General features: G+C 36.0%; 1 protein-coding gene, 1 long non-coding RNA gene and 1 other non-coding gene across 4 annotated transcripts; 1 reads left to right on the forward strand and 2 right to left on the reverse strand.

Moving 5' to 3' along the window:
* Positions 1-576: 576 nt before the first annotated feature.
* On the forward strand, positions 577-8,259 carry LOC133309011 (uncharacterized). 2 transcript variants are annotated; one of them, XM_061509752.1, is made up of 8 exons: positions 577-796; positions 943-1,059; positions 1,700-1,926; positions 2,018-2,229; positions 2,356-2,458; positions 5,087-5,457; positions 6,149-6,635; positions 6,936-8,259. In XM_061509752.1, exons 1-8 carry the CDS (start codon positions 637-639, stop codon positions 8,094-8,096), a joined length of 2,838 nt encoding a protein of 945 aa, XP_061365736.1. In that variant the 5' UTR covers positions 577-636; the 3' UTR covers positions 8,097-8,259. The 2 variants fall into 2 exon arrangements, with proteins under 2 accessions (XP_061365736.1, XP_061365737.1); XM_061509753.1 differs by lacking the exons at positions 577-796; positions 943-1,059 and having other exon boundaries at positions 1,738-1,926; positions 2,026-2,229; positions 6,149-6,665.
* LOC133309013 (uncharacterized) lies at positions 6,339-9,511 on the reverse strand. Its single transcript, XR_009751258.1, has 3 exons — positions 9,365-9,511; positions 8,320-8,420; positions 6,339-6,455 (listed from the first exon to the last, which is right to left on the reverse strand). It is a non-coding gene; the product is annotated as an uncharacterized LOC133309013 (long non-coding RNA).
* Positions 9,512-11,206: 1,695 nt separating this feature from the next.
* TRNAQ-UUG (transfer RNA glutamine (anticodon UUG)) lies at positions 11,207-11,278 on the reverse strand. Its single transcript has one exon. It is a non-coding gene; the product is annotated as a tRNA-Gln (tRNA).
* Between the last annotated feature and the right edge of the window lie 5,783 nt (positions 11,279-17,061).

Here is a 17,061-nt window from a genome sequence, read left to right on the forward strand (position 1 = left end):
TTCTTTTTTTAAAGATATCTTGGGATTAATTTTGTATTAGTTAAGATTAATTTTTATTTTTAGATATAATGGTGGAAGTTCGAAGTTATGACCTTATGCAAATTATTTAACGTCTTACCATTGATTCCATCCTAATGACTTTTGAGATTAAATTCACCTATAAAGTATTTTAATAATATACTCTTGTATGGATTTAGAGAAAATAATTGGCTCAATTGCTGATTATTCAAAGAAGAATGTATACTGAAATTTCAGTAATGCCAAAATAAAATTTTGTGCGTAAATTACTTATAATTGATTCAATCTGATCTAGCATTTTTTTTTTTCCGGAACTGTTTCTTACAGATAAGACAATGAAAGGTAATAATGATGGCTTATGACTTTCCAGGGGGTTATGCTTAACAAACGTAACTACTTTTCTGTGTTTTAGAATGTTGTTGTCCATACACCATATTCCTAAGGGGTCAAACAAGTACTCAACTAACTGTCTTCAGTGGCATGGTAGTTAGAGGCATGGAATATTTCACATTTTGCTCTCTTTACCTTCTGTTCAAATTTCCAACCATTGAACAACATGCTGCTCTTGTGCCCTTCTCATTCATTTATCTCTTGCTCTGCCACTATTTCAATGCTCTTATGGGAAGAACCAAAGTTTCCACCTTATTCTCTGCTAATAACCATTACACGCTTCCTTATTCCAACACCATAAGCCAAACTCTTGTAAACAAGCAAGATACCAAGGAAAATCGATTCCCCTCTTCAGTCCTAGGATTCTTGTGGCGCCTCATCTATGGAAGTATGTTTCAGCAGCATATCTTTGTTCTATACTTCTTCCATTTTCTCCTCCCTATATATACTTCCCTCTAGCTAGTTAGTATTTAAATTTATAGTGTTTTTTTTTTTTTTGGGTGCTCTACTTGTCTGGGATGAATTGAATTGCAGAGAAAGATGATGGGGGCTCACGAACTGAGGAAGAAGAGAAAGTCTACTCTTGGTTATACACCTTGGCCCAGTCTGAGAAAAACTTGGTCTTCGAGTACGTTGGGTCCACTGAAAGAGGCAAGTGTAATTGCATATTCATATTGAAATTTGTGGATAGAAAATGTGTCCTGAATGCATGTTTTGTAAGTTTGTAACCATTCCCATCATTTTGTAAAAAGGAAAAAAAAAAAAAAAAAAAAGTATCTAAACCATGGAGATATAAGCGAAACAACATGAAAACGCTGGGAGTGTATTAGGGGTGAGGGGTTTTGATAAATAAAAAGGCATTCAAAGCATGGTCATTGTAAAATTTTCTTGTTTATTTCCAATCATATTTACAATTGCAGAGCCATAAAATTTTATGAGAAGGGATGAAGGTAAAAAAATTTACAATAATTTAGATAGGATAACACGATAGTGGATTAGTTCATTGTCAAGTTTGAAGAACTCTTCAAGTTTTCTTCGTATCATGAAGAATAATAAAAATGAATACATTTCTCTAATAATGTAATATAAATATTTGCAAAAGCTTGACGGTGGCGATCAGTTGATCACTCCTCCTTATCCTTCCACCACTGCATGTCTGTCTATGTGTTGAGCTATGTACATCTAAACTAGACAGAAGATTCCAGTGTTTTCATTTTCTGGTTAGTAAATTAAACACCACCCTTTAGTTTTTTGCCCCTTCGTATTAAAGGTGTTCTTCAATTCTGTGCAGGCTTAAGTTTCACTGAAGCTGAGAGGAGACTGCGGGAAGATGGCCCAAATGTTCCACTTGAGTATTATTTTCCAAGCTGGTGGCATCTTCTATGGAACGCTCTTTTCCATCCTTTCAATCTCATTGTGATTATTTTATCTGCTCTGTCATTCATTACCAGTGATTATCCAAATGGAAGTATCATGCTCACATTGGTTTTTATCAGTGTCACCCTCCGTTTCTGTCAGGTATTTCTACATTAGTTGGTTGAATTGAATTGAATGAATGAGTATGTCTCTTCCCTTTTCTATAATCTTACACCTTTATTGTGCCTCTTAGGAATACAGCAGCTCAAAAGCAGCAATGAAGCTTTCAGAATTTGTAAGATGCCCAATAAAAGTTCAAAGATGTGCTGGTAGAGTTGTACAGACAGAATTAATAGTTCAAGTTGATCACAGAGATGTAGTTCCCGGTGACATTGTGATTTTTGAACCTGGGGACCTCTTTCCCGGAGATATTAGGTTGTTATCTTCAAAACATCTTGTTGTAAGGTATGTCAACTGGAGAATCTGCTCGTTTTATATATGATAGTGGAGACTTCTATAAGACATTTCCTCCGTCTGTCTTTTCTCTAGCTAACTAATTATCACATGGTGATTTCATGCCTTTTTTAACAGCCAGGCCTCACTAACTGGGGAATCTTGGACAACTGAGAAAACTGCCGATATCAGAGAAGATCACAGCACACCTTTAATAGATTTAAAGAACATCTGCTTTATGGTAACATATAACTCCCTGTCCGTAATTTGTTTTAATAGAAGTTATAGCCTCAGTTTACAAAGTTGCATCTCGTAAAGCCCCAACCAGAGGATTTAAGAGTACATCATGCCAAGAATGATTTGTTGTTAGACTACTAGTATTATGTCATGATTGCTTAGACATCTTTTATTTTTTATTCCTGAAAAATACATGACAACCAGAATTTTTTTATCAGAATGAGTTGTCATTATTATCGACTCTTGGATAGATAAGTGGTTTCTAGCTTGAATTTTGCCAAATTCTAGCTTATTTCTGTCAAAGTTCTTTATGTTGGAGAACACACGAGTGAAGTGGGAAGTCCCACTTGGAGAATTTGGAGGAGGTTGAATGTTTTATAAGCTTGGAAAGGATCAACATCATTGAATTGATTTGTTGGTGAAGTTTAGGGTTTATAAGTTATAATCCATGATTATAGCCCAAACGCAACTCGAAAGCCCAACACTCCTCCAATAACAAGTCCATGCCCAAATGACAAAGTCAATATTTTGTGACTGTGGAGCGTTATTCATTTTTTTCATACTTCATGTTAGTATTGAATCATGAAGTTTATTTTCCTGGCTTTTTGACCATTGTAGCCCTTATGTAATAATTAATTACTAAATTGGCCTTGATTATAAACTATTTCAAAAATTTAACCTCTCCAGAAAACATAACACTAATATGTCCATGATTGACCGTTGACCACCAAGCCTACCCGGGTATCACCCTCCCTACCCGGGTATATTTTGAAATTTTTTACCTACCCGGGTAGAAAGGGGAATACCCGGGTATATTTTTTGAATCTGGGAAAATGTTTGAATTTTTCACCTACCCGTATGGGTTCTGATTCTATTGCTCAAACATTTTTCCAAATTCAAGAAATATACCCGGATATCTTCCTCCCTACTCGGGTAGGTAAAAAATTTCAAAATATACCCGGGTATGCTTGGTGGTCAACGGTCAAACATGGGCAGATTGGTGTTATGTTTTCTGAAGAGGTTAAATTTTTGAAATAGTTTATAATTAAGGTCAATTTGGTAATTAATTATTACATAAGGGCTACAATGGTCAAAAAGCCTTATTTTCCTCCCTAGGAAAAAAGTAAGCTTAACACTGCCATACGGATATTTAAATCTTTAAAGGAGTATGTGATTGTGGTTTAGCTATAAAAAACATTGAAAGCATTGGAATTCAGTCTGAATCCTTCTTCAGGACAGAAACTGCTTATTGTTTAGCTATAAAATTTTTAACTGCATTGGAACTCAGTCTGGATGCTTTTGCAGGACAGAAACTGCAGAACAAATTGATAATGAAGAGGTTAAGGATGAAAACTCTATACTATTAGAACACTAGAATCCAGTGTTTATAAACCCGGACCTGCCCGGCCGGGTCGATTCGAAAATCGATAAACCAATCATATAACCGGTGCAACTTAGTCGATCTTGGTGAAAATCGATGACCCGACCCAGTTCTTAAAAACAAAGAAAACTGTTTCCAAAAGAAAATTCATAAATGATATCATTTTTAAAATTCACAAATGGTTTATTTTCTTTTGAAATATTTGAGTGATTTGTTGCTTGTTAACTTACATAGGTTATCTACCTACAACACTAATATTATCTTGTTTATGCACTACGTAAGGAATTTTGATTTAATTTATAGCTAGAGATGTCTTCTAGTGAACCTGAAGCACCAATATCACAAGTATTATATGTTTGTTTGATCCTTTGTTGGATAATGATGTGTGATTTATTATTTTTTATATTAATTTTTTTGAAATTGGTATTTTTTTTTACAGGTATTTGAGTATGTTTATAGTTTTTTTAATATAAATTATAGATTTATATATACTTACCAAGTCATGCAATTGAACCAGTAACTCCGTACTTCAACCGGATCAATAACCAGATCGGGTTTAATATCATTGTTAGAATCTGCTTGAGGCTAAAGAGACTCTTTTTCGAGTTTAGATGTATACATAGCACATCATACTTCTCTTTTGTTCGGCTAAAAGGGGTTTAATATCTCATAATCAATGACGAGGCATGGAGTATCATTGAATCTGTATATCAAAACAAAGCAACTAAATTGTTTTGATGATAGATGGAAACAAGGAACACCATATTAATCTTGAAATAGGGGTCCAAATAATGTCTCTCTACCTGAGGTTCCATTCTTTCCTAAATTAAATTATTCTTTTCTAAGAGCTGTATGAGTATTTCCATGACATGACTAGCAGTAGAACTAGAAAGTAGAAATTTCTTTCTCTTCTGACAAAGATAATTTATACTGAACATTATACTGAACATTATACAACCACAAGTAGGTTATCTTGTTCTACTGATATCGAAAGTACTTTATATCTTGGATCTTTCTCTTTGCATTAAGAAACCCAAATCACAGTAATACACTAATATTACTGTAATTAACTCATGAGGATCCAAATCCGTGTCTCAGATCATTATTTACTTACTTTAAAACTTTGTAGTTTCCTATATCTTTTAAGATATTGCGGCCTTCAAAATATTAAATTTCCAAACAGAGTTTGTCAGCTTATCAGCTTATTGATGGAGAATTTTTCTGAGAAGTGACTGGTTATGAACAATGCAGGGCACAAACGTGGTATCAGGTACAGGAACAGGCTTAGTTGTTTCAACTGGATCTAATACTTACATGAGCACCATGTTTTCAAAAGTTGGAAAGAGGAAGCCACCAGATGACTTTGAAAGGGGTCTCAGATGGATATTTTACTTGCTTATTTCAGTTATGCTAGTAGTAGTTACAATTATGTTTGTGACAGATTACATGACATCTCTTAATTTGAGCAACAGTGTTCTTTTTGCAATCTCAGTTGCATCTGCCCTCAATCCTCAGATGCTTCCCCTCATTATTAACACTTGCCTTGCAAAAGGAGCACTTGCTATGGCTAAAGACAGATGTATAGTCAAAAGTTTAACAGCTATACGCGAAATGGGATCAATGTAAGTATAAATTCACATTAAAAATCAACTGATTGATGATCTGAGCATTAAACTCATGCAATTTGCACAGATTTGAACCAACCTATCTAAAAATACAAATTCAAGTTTCCATCCTGACCCAGCAACCCCTTTCCCTGTCCCTACCATCAAATGTCAAAGAAAGAATAAAGGGAAATTGAAAACTACAATTCATGATAAGACTAGCATTCATTCTAATTTTTGTCGATTAAGCTCAATCTATCATGACAGAAATATAGAAATCATATATTAGAAACATAATGAATAAAAAAAAACTTGGAGTACTAGTCATTACAATTTTTGAGAGACACTGCATGCCACATGAAAAGGGCTAGTTAATTTCTTAGAACAAATAGAGAAACCAATAATTAGCTCTTTCTCTCTGCATTATCATGATGCTTGGGTCTAAACTGTGTTCTAACTTCTCATCGAATGCCCTAAAATATGAGTGGTGCTAAACTTCTAGGCTGTAAATAATTGAATCTTCCCCTAAGCCCCCAAAAGAACACAGAAATGCACACCAAAGTGAGAAGAAAAGGATTAAACAGCATCACTACCAATAGATGAAAACATAAGGCCCAGAAAGATTGCTAGGAATATTACATTAAGAGGTTTATTTTGTTTTAATTTAACAAATTCTTTTACTATGTACTTATATTTTTTAATGTTGCAGGGATATCCTTTGTATTGACAAGACAGGCACCCTTACAATGAATCGTGCAATCATGGTTAATCATCTTGACTGCAGGGGTTTACCTCAAGAAAAAGTTCTACGCTATGCCTTCCTCAATTCTTACTTTAAGACTGATCAGAAGTATCCTCTGGATGATGCTATTTTGGCATATGTATATACAAATGAATTCAGGTTTCAGCCATCCAAGTGGAGGAAGATAGATGAGATTCCTTTTGACTTCATAAGAAGAAGAGTATCTGTCATCATGGAAACAGAAGACATACGCTCGCAGTTCTTTGGCAGGTTCCTGGTGACAAAAGGAGCACTGTTGGAAGTCATGAGAGTTTGTTCTTTTATTGAAAATTTTGATAAAGATGAAATTTCCACCTTCTCTTCGGATGACTATCAAAGAATCTTAAACCTGTCAGAAGAATTGAGCACTGAAGGGTTAAGGGTTATAGCAGTAGCTATAAGGAAGCTGGAAATGGTGCGCCTTTCTTTGCTCCCTGTTTTAAATGTAAACAGTTTCTCCTTTCTAGATACTTGTCCCATTCCCTTCTTCTTCTGACCTTCTAATTTTTTACTTCTTTCTTTCTTTTCATGCCAATGACTATGATTTTGCATCTAGATAGCTTAATAGAATTAGGATCACTTTTCTGTCTTCTTTAAATTTCTCTCTCCTCATACACAATATAAGTTTACTAAAAAGTCCACATAAGAGAAGAGGGTGTACCTCACTGGCTGTGCCTGGCTCACTTACAATTTCAATTTATATGTGATATTACAGGAGCAAACATGCAAAACAAGTAATGGAAGCAAGAGATTTAACGGGGATTTGGAAAGAGACATGATATTCCTGGGCCTAATAACGTTTTTTGATCCACCCAAGGATTCAGCAAAGCAAGCTTTGTGGCGTTTGGCTGAGAAGGGAGTGAAGGCAAAGGTTTTGACAGGTGATTCGCTCTCCTTGACAACAAGGGTGTGCAGGGAAGTTGGCATAAGGACCACTCATGTAATAACGGGGCCTGAGCTAGAGCAACTTGACCAAGACACTTTCCATGAGACTGTTAAAAGAGCTACGGTGCTAGCTCGTCTCACCCCAACTCAGAAACTCCGAGTGGTGCAATCCTTGCAGACAATTGGAAACCACATTGTTGGGTTCTTGGGAGATGGAGTAAATGATTCACTGGCTCTGGATGCTGCTCATGTAAGCATTTCAGTGGACTCAGGGGTAGCCATTGCCAAAGACATGGCAGATATTATCTTACTTGAGAAAGATCTCAACGTGCTTGTTGCAGGAGTCGAGCATGGTAGACTCACCTTTGGCAACACAATGAAGTATGTAAAGATGTCAGTTATTGCTAACTTGGGAAGTGTCATTTCACTCCTCATAGCAACACTGATCTTCAAGTATGAGCCCTTGACTTCTAGACAGCTTCTTATTCAGAATTTCCTGTACAGTGTGGGACAAATAGCCATCCCTTGGGACAAGATGGATGAAGAGTATGTGAAGACTCCTCAGAAGTGGTCAGAGAGAGGCTTGCCCATGTTCATATTGTGGAATGGCCCAGTGTGCACTCTCTGTGATGTGACAGCACTTTTGTTTCTTTGGTTTTATTACAAGGCTTATTCTGATGTAGATGAGAAATTTTTCCATTCAGCTTGGTTCATTGAAGGTCTCCTCATGCAGACCCTCATTATCCACTTGATGAGGACAGAGAAAATCCCTTTCATACAGGACATTGCCTCTTGGCCTGTGATTTCCTCTACTCTTGTGATATCTGCAATTGGAATTGCATTTACATTTTCACCAATCGGGAAGGTCATGGAATTCACCCTTCTACCCCCCTCATATTTTGGATTTTTAATTGTTCTTTTTCTGGGATATTTTACATTTGGCCAGGTGATTAAGAAACTTTACATAATGGTTTATAAGAGGTGGCTTTGAATATCAAACTTTCATCCCAGTTTTGTTTGCAAGAGATGCTGTAATGAAATTGATATTATTCAGAAACTTTTTGTTTTGCTAGATGAGAGTATACATAATAAGGCAGAGTGACACATCCAACATTGTTGCACTTGCACCCTATAATTTCCAAAACAATAGGAATAGCGAAATTGGGGAAAAAAATATCCAGGAAATAGCTGCATTAAACAGTAGAAAGGAATACCTGACTATGAGTTGTATATTTTCCCTTGCCTCATTAATAAAAGCAGTTTAGAAGAGATAGTAGAACTGCAATCCTGTTGGCCTGATAAAGTTCCAAAGGATCTGCATTGTCAAATCTTTAATAGATTATTGCATAAGCTGTTTTGAAGTATTTCGGATCAATTTGGTAGCCATGCTTGTAATATAAAATTAAAACAATGATCGGAAATGTGGCAGCAGGATGCAATTTAAGACAATGATAAGCAATCATATAACAGTCAAGAATATAGGAAATGGTAAATTATTTTAAAGGCAATTAGAAGTTGAATGATACTTCTAAATATAAATGAGAACACTACTGGGTGGCCATCCTCATGATAGACAAAGTTAGTGTTTCAATCATTTAAAAAAATATTTGTTTGAACAAAATAGAAAACTAGATAATTCGGAATAGAGAAAGCAAGGGCAGTTTATAGCTACATGGTAGAAGGCTTCATTTTCATCATTAACATTACAAAGCAAAACATATTACAAACAAACAGGTATAGTTCATACCAACTCAAAACATGGAACATCATCCATTTGTAACTACAACAGATAAAGGAAAGTTGGTTTGGACCAGAAAATATACAATTAACAATTTTAACTTGTAAATATGTAGAAAGTCTCGGTATCTAATACTCCTTGAGAAATTTCTTTATTACTTCAAGCTTTTCCTTCAGAAAGTCAAATTTAGTTTTGGGAACAACTTGAGCTACGATATTTGCAAGCTTGGCATCATCAAGTTTCTCTGCTTATCTGTTTTATACTTCATATTGATGTGCTTAATTCTTCCATATTGGCTACGATTTTTAGCTATTGCAATGACGGATTCCATTTCTACATAAATCACATTTATCTTCATCTTGTTTTTACCGTCACACCAGAACGATAGAATCTTCCTCAACAAAATGATATACTCAGTTTTAGCTGAGGATTTGGCCATCACTCTTTCGTATTGTTGAATTCCTAGAGAAAATTACGCTACCAAATGAAAATATATAAAAAAAAAAAAAAAAAAAATGTACCTGGCATTACTCTTAAGATAACCATGAATCATGAATGCAATGTCCATTAACTGTCTGCGAGGAATAGATAAAATCCCCATTAAGAGGATTTTTCGCCGGCAACGAGGCAAGTAGGGTTCCTAAAAACCTGATGGAAATTCAAGGCAGATTCCCATGCTCGTAGGGGATTGATGTTCAGTTGGACTCGGGTTTATTTATAACCCTTTCTTATTTTCACAACTAAGTTACTAACTCACTGCGAATCAATCTCACTGTTATATCGATTATGTTGATTCAATAGTTATATTTATTTTCATCTTTGTATGTTCATGATTTCCCAAATTTAATACTTTATATTTATTTTCACCTTTGTATGCTTATGATTTTCCATATTTAATGTTTTCACTTTGAATATGGGGAATCATGACCATACAAAGATGGAAATAAATCATAACCATACAAATGTGAAAATAAAATATAAAATATTAAATTTGAGAAATCATGATCATACAAAGATGAAAATAAATATAACTGTTGGATCAACATAATCGATGTAACGGTAAAATTGATTGGTAGTCACTTGGTAATAACACAACTTAGTTGTCACAATATCCTTCCCATTTCTTTTATTTAATAATTTTACTTTGGATTAAAATTTTGAAATTCTATTTATATTTTATTTTTTTGTAATTGACACTTATAATGGAATATAATAATAAACTTGTTAGACATAATCTTATATTGGAATTAATCATTATCTCTTGATTTTCTCCCTAACATTTCTTCTTTTCTCCGTTGTGTGATTACTCCATACACACCACCTCGCATATGTTGAGAACGTGGTGTATCAGAAATGATGTGAGACCAGTTAATTTGTGGACTAATAAGGCTCCGTGCATACGACCTCATATTTTTGTAAGGTAAATAAATCAGAATGTGGGGTGCAGAGAATAACGAGACAAACTACATAGATGCGAAGTGATGTATAAGATTAAAATTATTATTTATAGATTTTTCACAAAAAAATTACTTTATAGAAAGCTACCTTATATACTCACTTTAGTATAAATGAGACCAGCATAATACAATAGCAAATCACTCCGATTTTGGCCTAGGTTCGTTGGACATGACATGACCGAAGACGGATACCTGAGGATTAATTGCGACAGAGCAACCAAGAAAACATGCGTCGGAGTAAAAAGAAATTATCCGAGGGACCAAAAGTTAATATATTTTTTGATTGATGATTTTATTGAGGAAATAAATTCAAGTATTCAACTTTGGAATCATTACAAATGAAAATAATATTAACTAACTTAATTGGTAGAGACGAGTGAGTCAAGTCAAATACTAGTTGAAATTTATTGCAAATTTTCACTTTAATATCTCGAGAAAAAAATTTGGGACTACCTACCTCGCAACTTCCTTTCATTGGTTCAGCAGTCACAAGAACTTGAAATTAGCTACTCTGGCTAGCCAGTGGACAATCATGTCATCGTCGATCTCTATCCTCTCCTTTTGACTGTCTCTAATTACTATAGCCAATAGGATATTTATTCATGGGAATACAAATCTCATATTACAGAATATTTGTTATCTCGTGTTATAGATATAAAGTATATTTTTTAAAAATAAATAAATATTAACATAAATTTTGATATATAAATATGAGAAATATATTATATCATATAATATGAAAAAAATATACTCCTCTAGTTATATAGAAAAAAGTATATTTATACTATAATAACTTTTGAACGCGTGAGTGTGGGGTGGGGTTGCCTTGTTTGTTTAGCCAACCACTCTATTTTGAACCTTTTTCAGAGTTGATGAGAAAAATGTATGAAGGAAATAAACCAAAAAAGGTCCTACCGGGAGTCGAACCCAGGTCGCTGGATTCAAAGTCCAGAGTGCTAACCACTACACCATAGAACCATTTGCCCTTTATATTTCATGGCTTATAAAAGTACCGGTTAGTTCAGAAGTTGTCCCACAATCATGAGTCTGAAGCAGGCAAAAACTGAAATAAGTTGAGGCTGTGAGCCACATTGCTGTTGAAGTTGAGTGCAAGTGTAGGAAGCAAATGAACATTTTCACTCAAACACTACATTTATTTAATTATTTTCTTCCTTATAATTTAATGATCCTGCATCCTGCTGTTTAAAAGTCGAATGAAACTTTCGGATCTAACTTTTTATAGCAGTAAAAATGTAAAATCAACAAAATGTTTATCTCCTTTAGCCATTTTTGGGAACAAAAAGAAAACGTCAGAAGAGAAAGAGTTAAGAATAATATTATAGTCAGAAAAAACAATAAAGTAAAATATGTCTAATTAAAATCAAAATACATACTTTTCTTACGACTAAACTCCATATTCAATAACACCTTGCTACCCCTGCAACATTCTTGAAGAAAACATGGATCACATGAAATCCAATTGTTTTCAATGGTTCCTCCTCTAAAATGGAGGAGGTTCTTACAAAAGAAATAAAAAATAAAACCTTAGCCCTTCACTTAAAAATATATAATCTAGTGAAAAATATTTGTCCTTTCAAAGGACAAAGAATTGTGTCATTTTAAGTGAAAGAAAAACACAAATTAATATCTTTTTATTTAAAATTTAAATTAAAAAAACACTCATTTTCTCTCCCATAATTTTCATTATTTATGTCTTTCTCTCACTTCAAATAACACATGTCCTTTAAAATACAACCATCAAACCCATAATTCTACCAAACAAATAGGGCTCCTATTTTGAGGAATGTTTGGAGTTTCTTCAAAGGGAAATTATGTGGGATCCACCAGTAAATTTGAGAAAGAAACGAATAAAATACCGAGGAAGCAGTGGGGATCATAATCCATTCGTAAAAATGTTTCATATAAGTTTGAAGCAGGATTAAACAAAAAATGGGGTTGCGAGATGAACATATATAGAATATAAGAGAATAATAATTATATATCACGGCAAGCTCAAGTAGGGGAAAAAAAAACACATGGGGTGAAATAACACAACCTTCTATGTATAGTTATATATTGTTGAGATATATATTCCCACATTAGTTGTATGTGCAACTAATGTGAAGTTTATAAGGCCTTGGACACTCCCACTCTTTGAGCTAGCTTTTGGGGTGGTGTATCCCAATGTTCTTTACATAGAACTCGGTGTTGGAGGCTGTTTGTGAAGGTGTGCCAATTGTTAAATAACGAGAGAGAAGAAAGGAACATTTGAAATAAACTGTATGTATATATTGATATGATGAAGAATGTACAATATATAGACACTCTAATGGGCTAAGCCCAAACCTAATACAAAAGAAATAAGGAAACCCTAATTACATAAGAAATAAGGAAACCCCAATTACAATATATTTCTAACACTCCTCCTCTAGCTGGAGTGTATAGGTCATATGCACCAAGCTTGTTACATATAAACTCTATTCGAGGGCCCCTCAAAGATTTTGTAAACACATCTGCTAATTGCTCATTAGAGGGTACAAAGCTAGTTTTAATTTCACCAACAAGAACCTTTTCTCGAACAAAGTGGCAATCTATTTCTATATGCTTGGTTCTTTCATGAAACACTGGATTTGATGAAATGTGTAGAGCTACTTGATTATCACAAATGAGAGTTGTCTGTCCAGTGTCTCCAAACTTAAGTTCTCTGAGAAGTTGTTTAAGCCAGATGAGCTCGCAAGTAGTAGTCGCCATGCCAGCACCTGATCTGGCAACTACGCTTTGTTTCTTACTTTTCCAGAAAATCAAGTTGCCTCCAACAAAGACACAATACCCAAAAGTAGATCTCCTATCAGTTGGACAACCAGCCCAATCAGCATCACAATACCCAACCACTTTATCATGACCTTTATCTTCATATTCAAGGCCTTTCCCTGGAGATGCCTTGATATACTTAAGAATACGAATGACCGCATTCCAATGTTCTTGACATGTAGAATTGAGAAATTGACTGACAACACTAACTGCAAAGGAAATATCAGGCCGAGTGACTGTGAGGTAGTTCAATTTTCCAACCAATCTTCTATACTTCTCAGGATCTGAAAAGGGCTCCCCTGATTTGGTAGAAGCTTGATACTTGGATCCGTAGGAGTATCAACAGACTTTGAATTTAACAGAGCAGTTTTTTCAAGAATATCCAAAACATATTTCCTCTGAGATATCACAATACCAGCTTTAGATTGGGCCACCTCGATTCCTAAGAAGTATCAAAGTTTTCCAAGATCCTTAGTCTGAAAATGACGACATAAGTGTTGTTTCAATCAAGTGATCCCATGCTGATCATTGCCTGTGATGACAATATCATCCACATATACCACCAGATAAATAGATCCAGAAGCAGAATGACGATAAAAGAGAGAATGATCAGCTACACTCCGAGTCATGCCAAATTGTTGAACAACACTGCCAAATTTACCAAACCAAGCTATTGGAGATTGTTTGAGGCCATAGAGAGACTTACGAAGACGACAAACAAGGCCTGACTCCCCCTGAGTAACAAATCCAGGAGGTTGCTCCATATAAATTTCTTCCTCAAGATCACCATGAAGAAAAGCATTCTTGATATCCAGTTGGTAGAGAGGCCAATGGCTAATAGCAGCCATGGCAATAAAAAGGCGAACAGTAGACATTTTCGTCACAGGAGAAAAAGTATCAATAAAATCCAAGCCAAAGACCTGAGTGAAACCCTTCGCCACCAAGCGAGCTTTAAGACGATCCACTTGACCATCAGGTCCAACCTTAACAGCATAAATCCATCTGCAACCAACCACAGATTTTCCAGAAGGAAGAGGCAGCAGGTCCCATGTGCCATTATGATGAAGAGCACTCATTTTATCAATCATAGCTTGTCTCCATCCCGAATGTGAAAGTGCATCACATATGGTCTTAGGAACAGATATAGAGGACAAAGAGGAAAGGCAAGCAAAATATGATGGAGAAAGACGATAATAACTAATATTGACTGTATACCTGGCCGGAGGGCGAGTATCGCGAGTACCCTTACGAAGAGCAATGGGAAGGTCACTATCCGAAGGTGGGACCAAAGCTGTGGGAGGAGATGCAGTTGAATGTGAGTCCACAGATACATCTAACGAACTATGCTCGATCTCATCAGCAGAAGAGGTAATAGAAGGAGAGTCAGCAACATGGACGGGTAAAGACGGAAGGTAAAGAAGGTCACTTGGGAAGGACGACTGTACAGAATCAGTATCCACAGGAGTAGTAAAGGATTCAAAAAAGGGAACTGATTCAAAAAAGGAGACATCCGCCGAGATAAAGTATCGACATAAAGTGGAAGAGTAGCAACGATAACCCTTATGAGACCGAGGATAACCCAGAAAAACACATTTATGGGACTTGGGAGCTAATTTATCCAAACCTGGACCAAGATGATGAACAAAACACGTAGAACCAAACACATGTGGAGTTAAAGGATATATAAAGCTTGATGGGGAAATAAAATAGAGTGAAGTACCTTATGATTGAGAACACATGATGGCATGCGATTAATGAGATAACATGCAGTAAGTATAGCATCACCCCAGAATGTGTATGGAACATTACCATCAATTAACAAGGCACGAGTGGTTTCAACCAGATGGCGATTCTTGCGCTCGGCTACACCATTTTGTTGAGGTGTATGAGGGCAAGATGTTTGATGAAGAATGCCATGAGATGAAAAGAATTGTTGAAATTGATGAGATAAGTACTCACATGCATTATCACTACGAAAAGTACGAATAGGAATACCAAATTGAGTTTTTATTTCATTATAAAATAACTGAAAAATAGAAAACAACTCAGACCTCTTTTTCATTAAAAATAACCAAGTACATCTGGAATAATCATCAATAAAAGTAACAAAGTACTTAAAACCCAAAGTAGAAGAATGACGACTTGATCCCCAAACATCAGAGTGGACCACAGAAAAAGGAGAAACAGCTTGACGACTAAGACGACTCAGAAACGTACTACGAGTATGTTTCCCAAACTGACAAGACTCACAATTTAAAGTAAAAAGAGATGATAAATGGGGAACCATCTTCTGAAGCTTTGCAAGACTAGGATGGCCCAAACGAGCATGGATAGTAAGAGGAGAATCCACAGTGGAGCAGGCTGAAGAAGAGGGAACTAGTTGATAGAGGCCCTGAGACTCACATCCTTAGTAATCTCCTTCCCCGATCTCCGATCCTGAAAGATGACAGAGGTTTTAGTAAAAGAAACAACACAGTCAATGGATTTGGTCAACCAACTAACAGAAAGTAAGTTAAAAGGAGAATCGGGAACATATAGAACATGATCCAGAGATAAATTAGGTAAAAGAAGAACCGTGCCAACCCCCCTTGATTGGACCAGAGACCCATTAGCCATAGTAATAGTGGGAAAAGAACCTGTAGTACAAAGGGAAGTGAATAAGGACTTATTACCAGAAATGTGATCAGAAGCCCTAGAATCTAGAGTCCAAGGGCCAATAGAGTGCAACTGAGATATGCAGCAAAAGAATTACCATAATTACCAGTGGGAGGAATGGATGCAGTAGGACCTGATGTTTGCTTCTCAGACCACCAAGTCACAAATGCTTTTGCCTTACTCCAAATAGCTTCACAAGTAACAGCAGGTCAAAAAACCTGCTTGATAGACGGATGAAGAGTAGCTTTACTGAGGCTACACAGCTGAGCATCAATCATTTTCCACCGTGTGTGCTCCTTTTCCGCCACAGATTTAGCCTTAGTGGTGAGATGGGATGTATAATTCTGCCCATCCAACCAAAGTCGCAGATCGGAAGACCAAGTATCATAGTTGGAACCATCCAATTTATCCACACTCAACGGAGCAAGGATATAATTTGAAAAAATAGCAAAGTCCGACTTTTTCTCAGCCGGAGTACCAGAGTCATTGGAGACAGGAGGGTCCATAATTAAGAGAAAAAAATAATCAAAAAAGGACAGATCACACAACTAACCGGTAAAAGAGGGATCTGACGTCAACACAAAACGAAGTCCAAACACAGAACCAGGACCAGATCTAGAACCGTCACAGGGAGACGAAGAGAACGCAACTAACCGCGGCCGGAGAGGAGGTCCCATGCGCCGCCACGCGCCGCCTTGGTGGAGGAGAAGACCGGATCTTGCGCGTGAGGGCGCGTGAGAGGTCCGTTGAGGGTGTGGCCGGTTCCGTTGAGTTCGTGCTTCCAAGACGAGCACGTCGGTATACAGTTCGCCGAAAAACGCCACCGGACGGTGGTGGTTGACGTAGACAGAAGCTTTAAACGCGGAAGAAAACGTACTGGAAACTGACAGCACGACAGTTCCGGAAAAAAATAAAATTAAAAGACGATGAACAGTGGATTCAGCGGAAAAAAAAAATTTAAAGTTCCTTAGGCTCTTGATATCATGTTAAATAACGAGAGAGAAGAGAGGAACATTTGAAATAAACTGTATGTATATATTGATATGATGAAGAATGTACAATATATAGACACTCTAATGAGCTAAGCCCAAACCTAATACAAAAGAAATAAGGAAACCCTAATCACATAAGAAATAAGGAAATCCTAATTACAATATAAACTTCACATTAGTTGCACATACAATCAATGTGAGAATATATATCTCAACATTATGGAGAATAAAGACTTATTCAAGTGATTTCACTCAAAAAAAAAAATCTCATCTAATGATAATAATAATCTATCCTAGGTTCAC

This window comes from Gastrolobium bilobum, unplaced genomic scaffold (genome assembly GCF_033153095.1).
Source record: "Gastrolobium bilobum isolate Gb01-03AN ecotype WA unplaced genomic scaffold, APGP_CSIRO_Gbil_v1 utg8041, whole genome shotgun sequence".
Classification (NCBI taxonomy): domain Eukaryota; kingdom Viridiplantae; phylum Streptophyta; class Magnoliopsida; order Fabales; family Fabaceae; genus Gastrolobium; species Gastrolobium bilobum.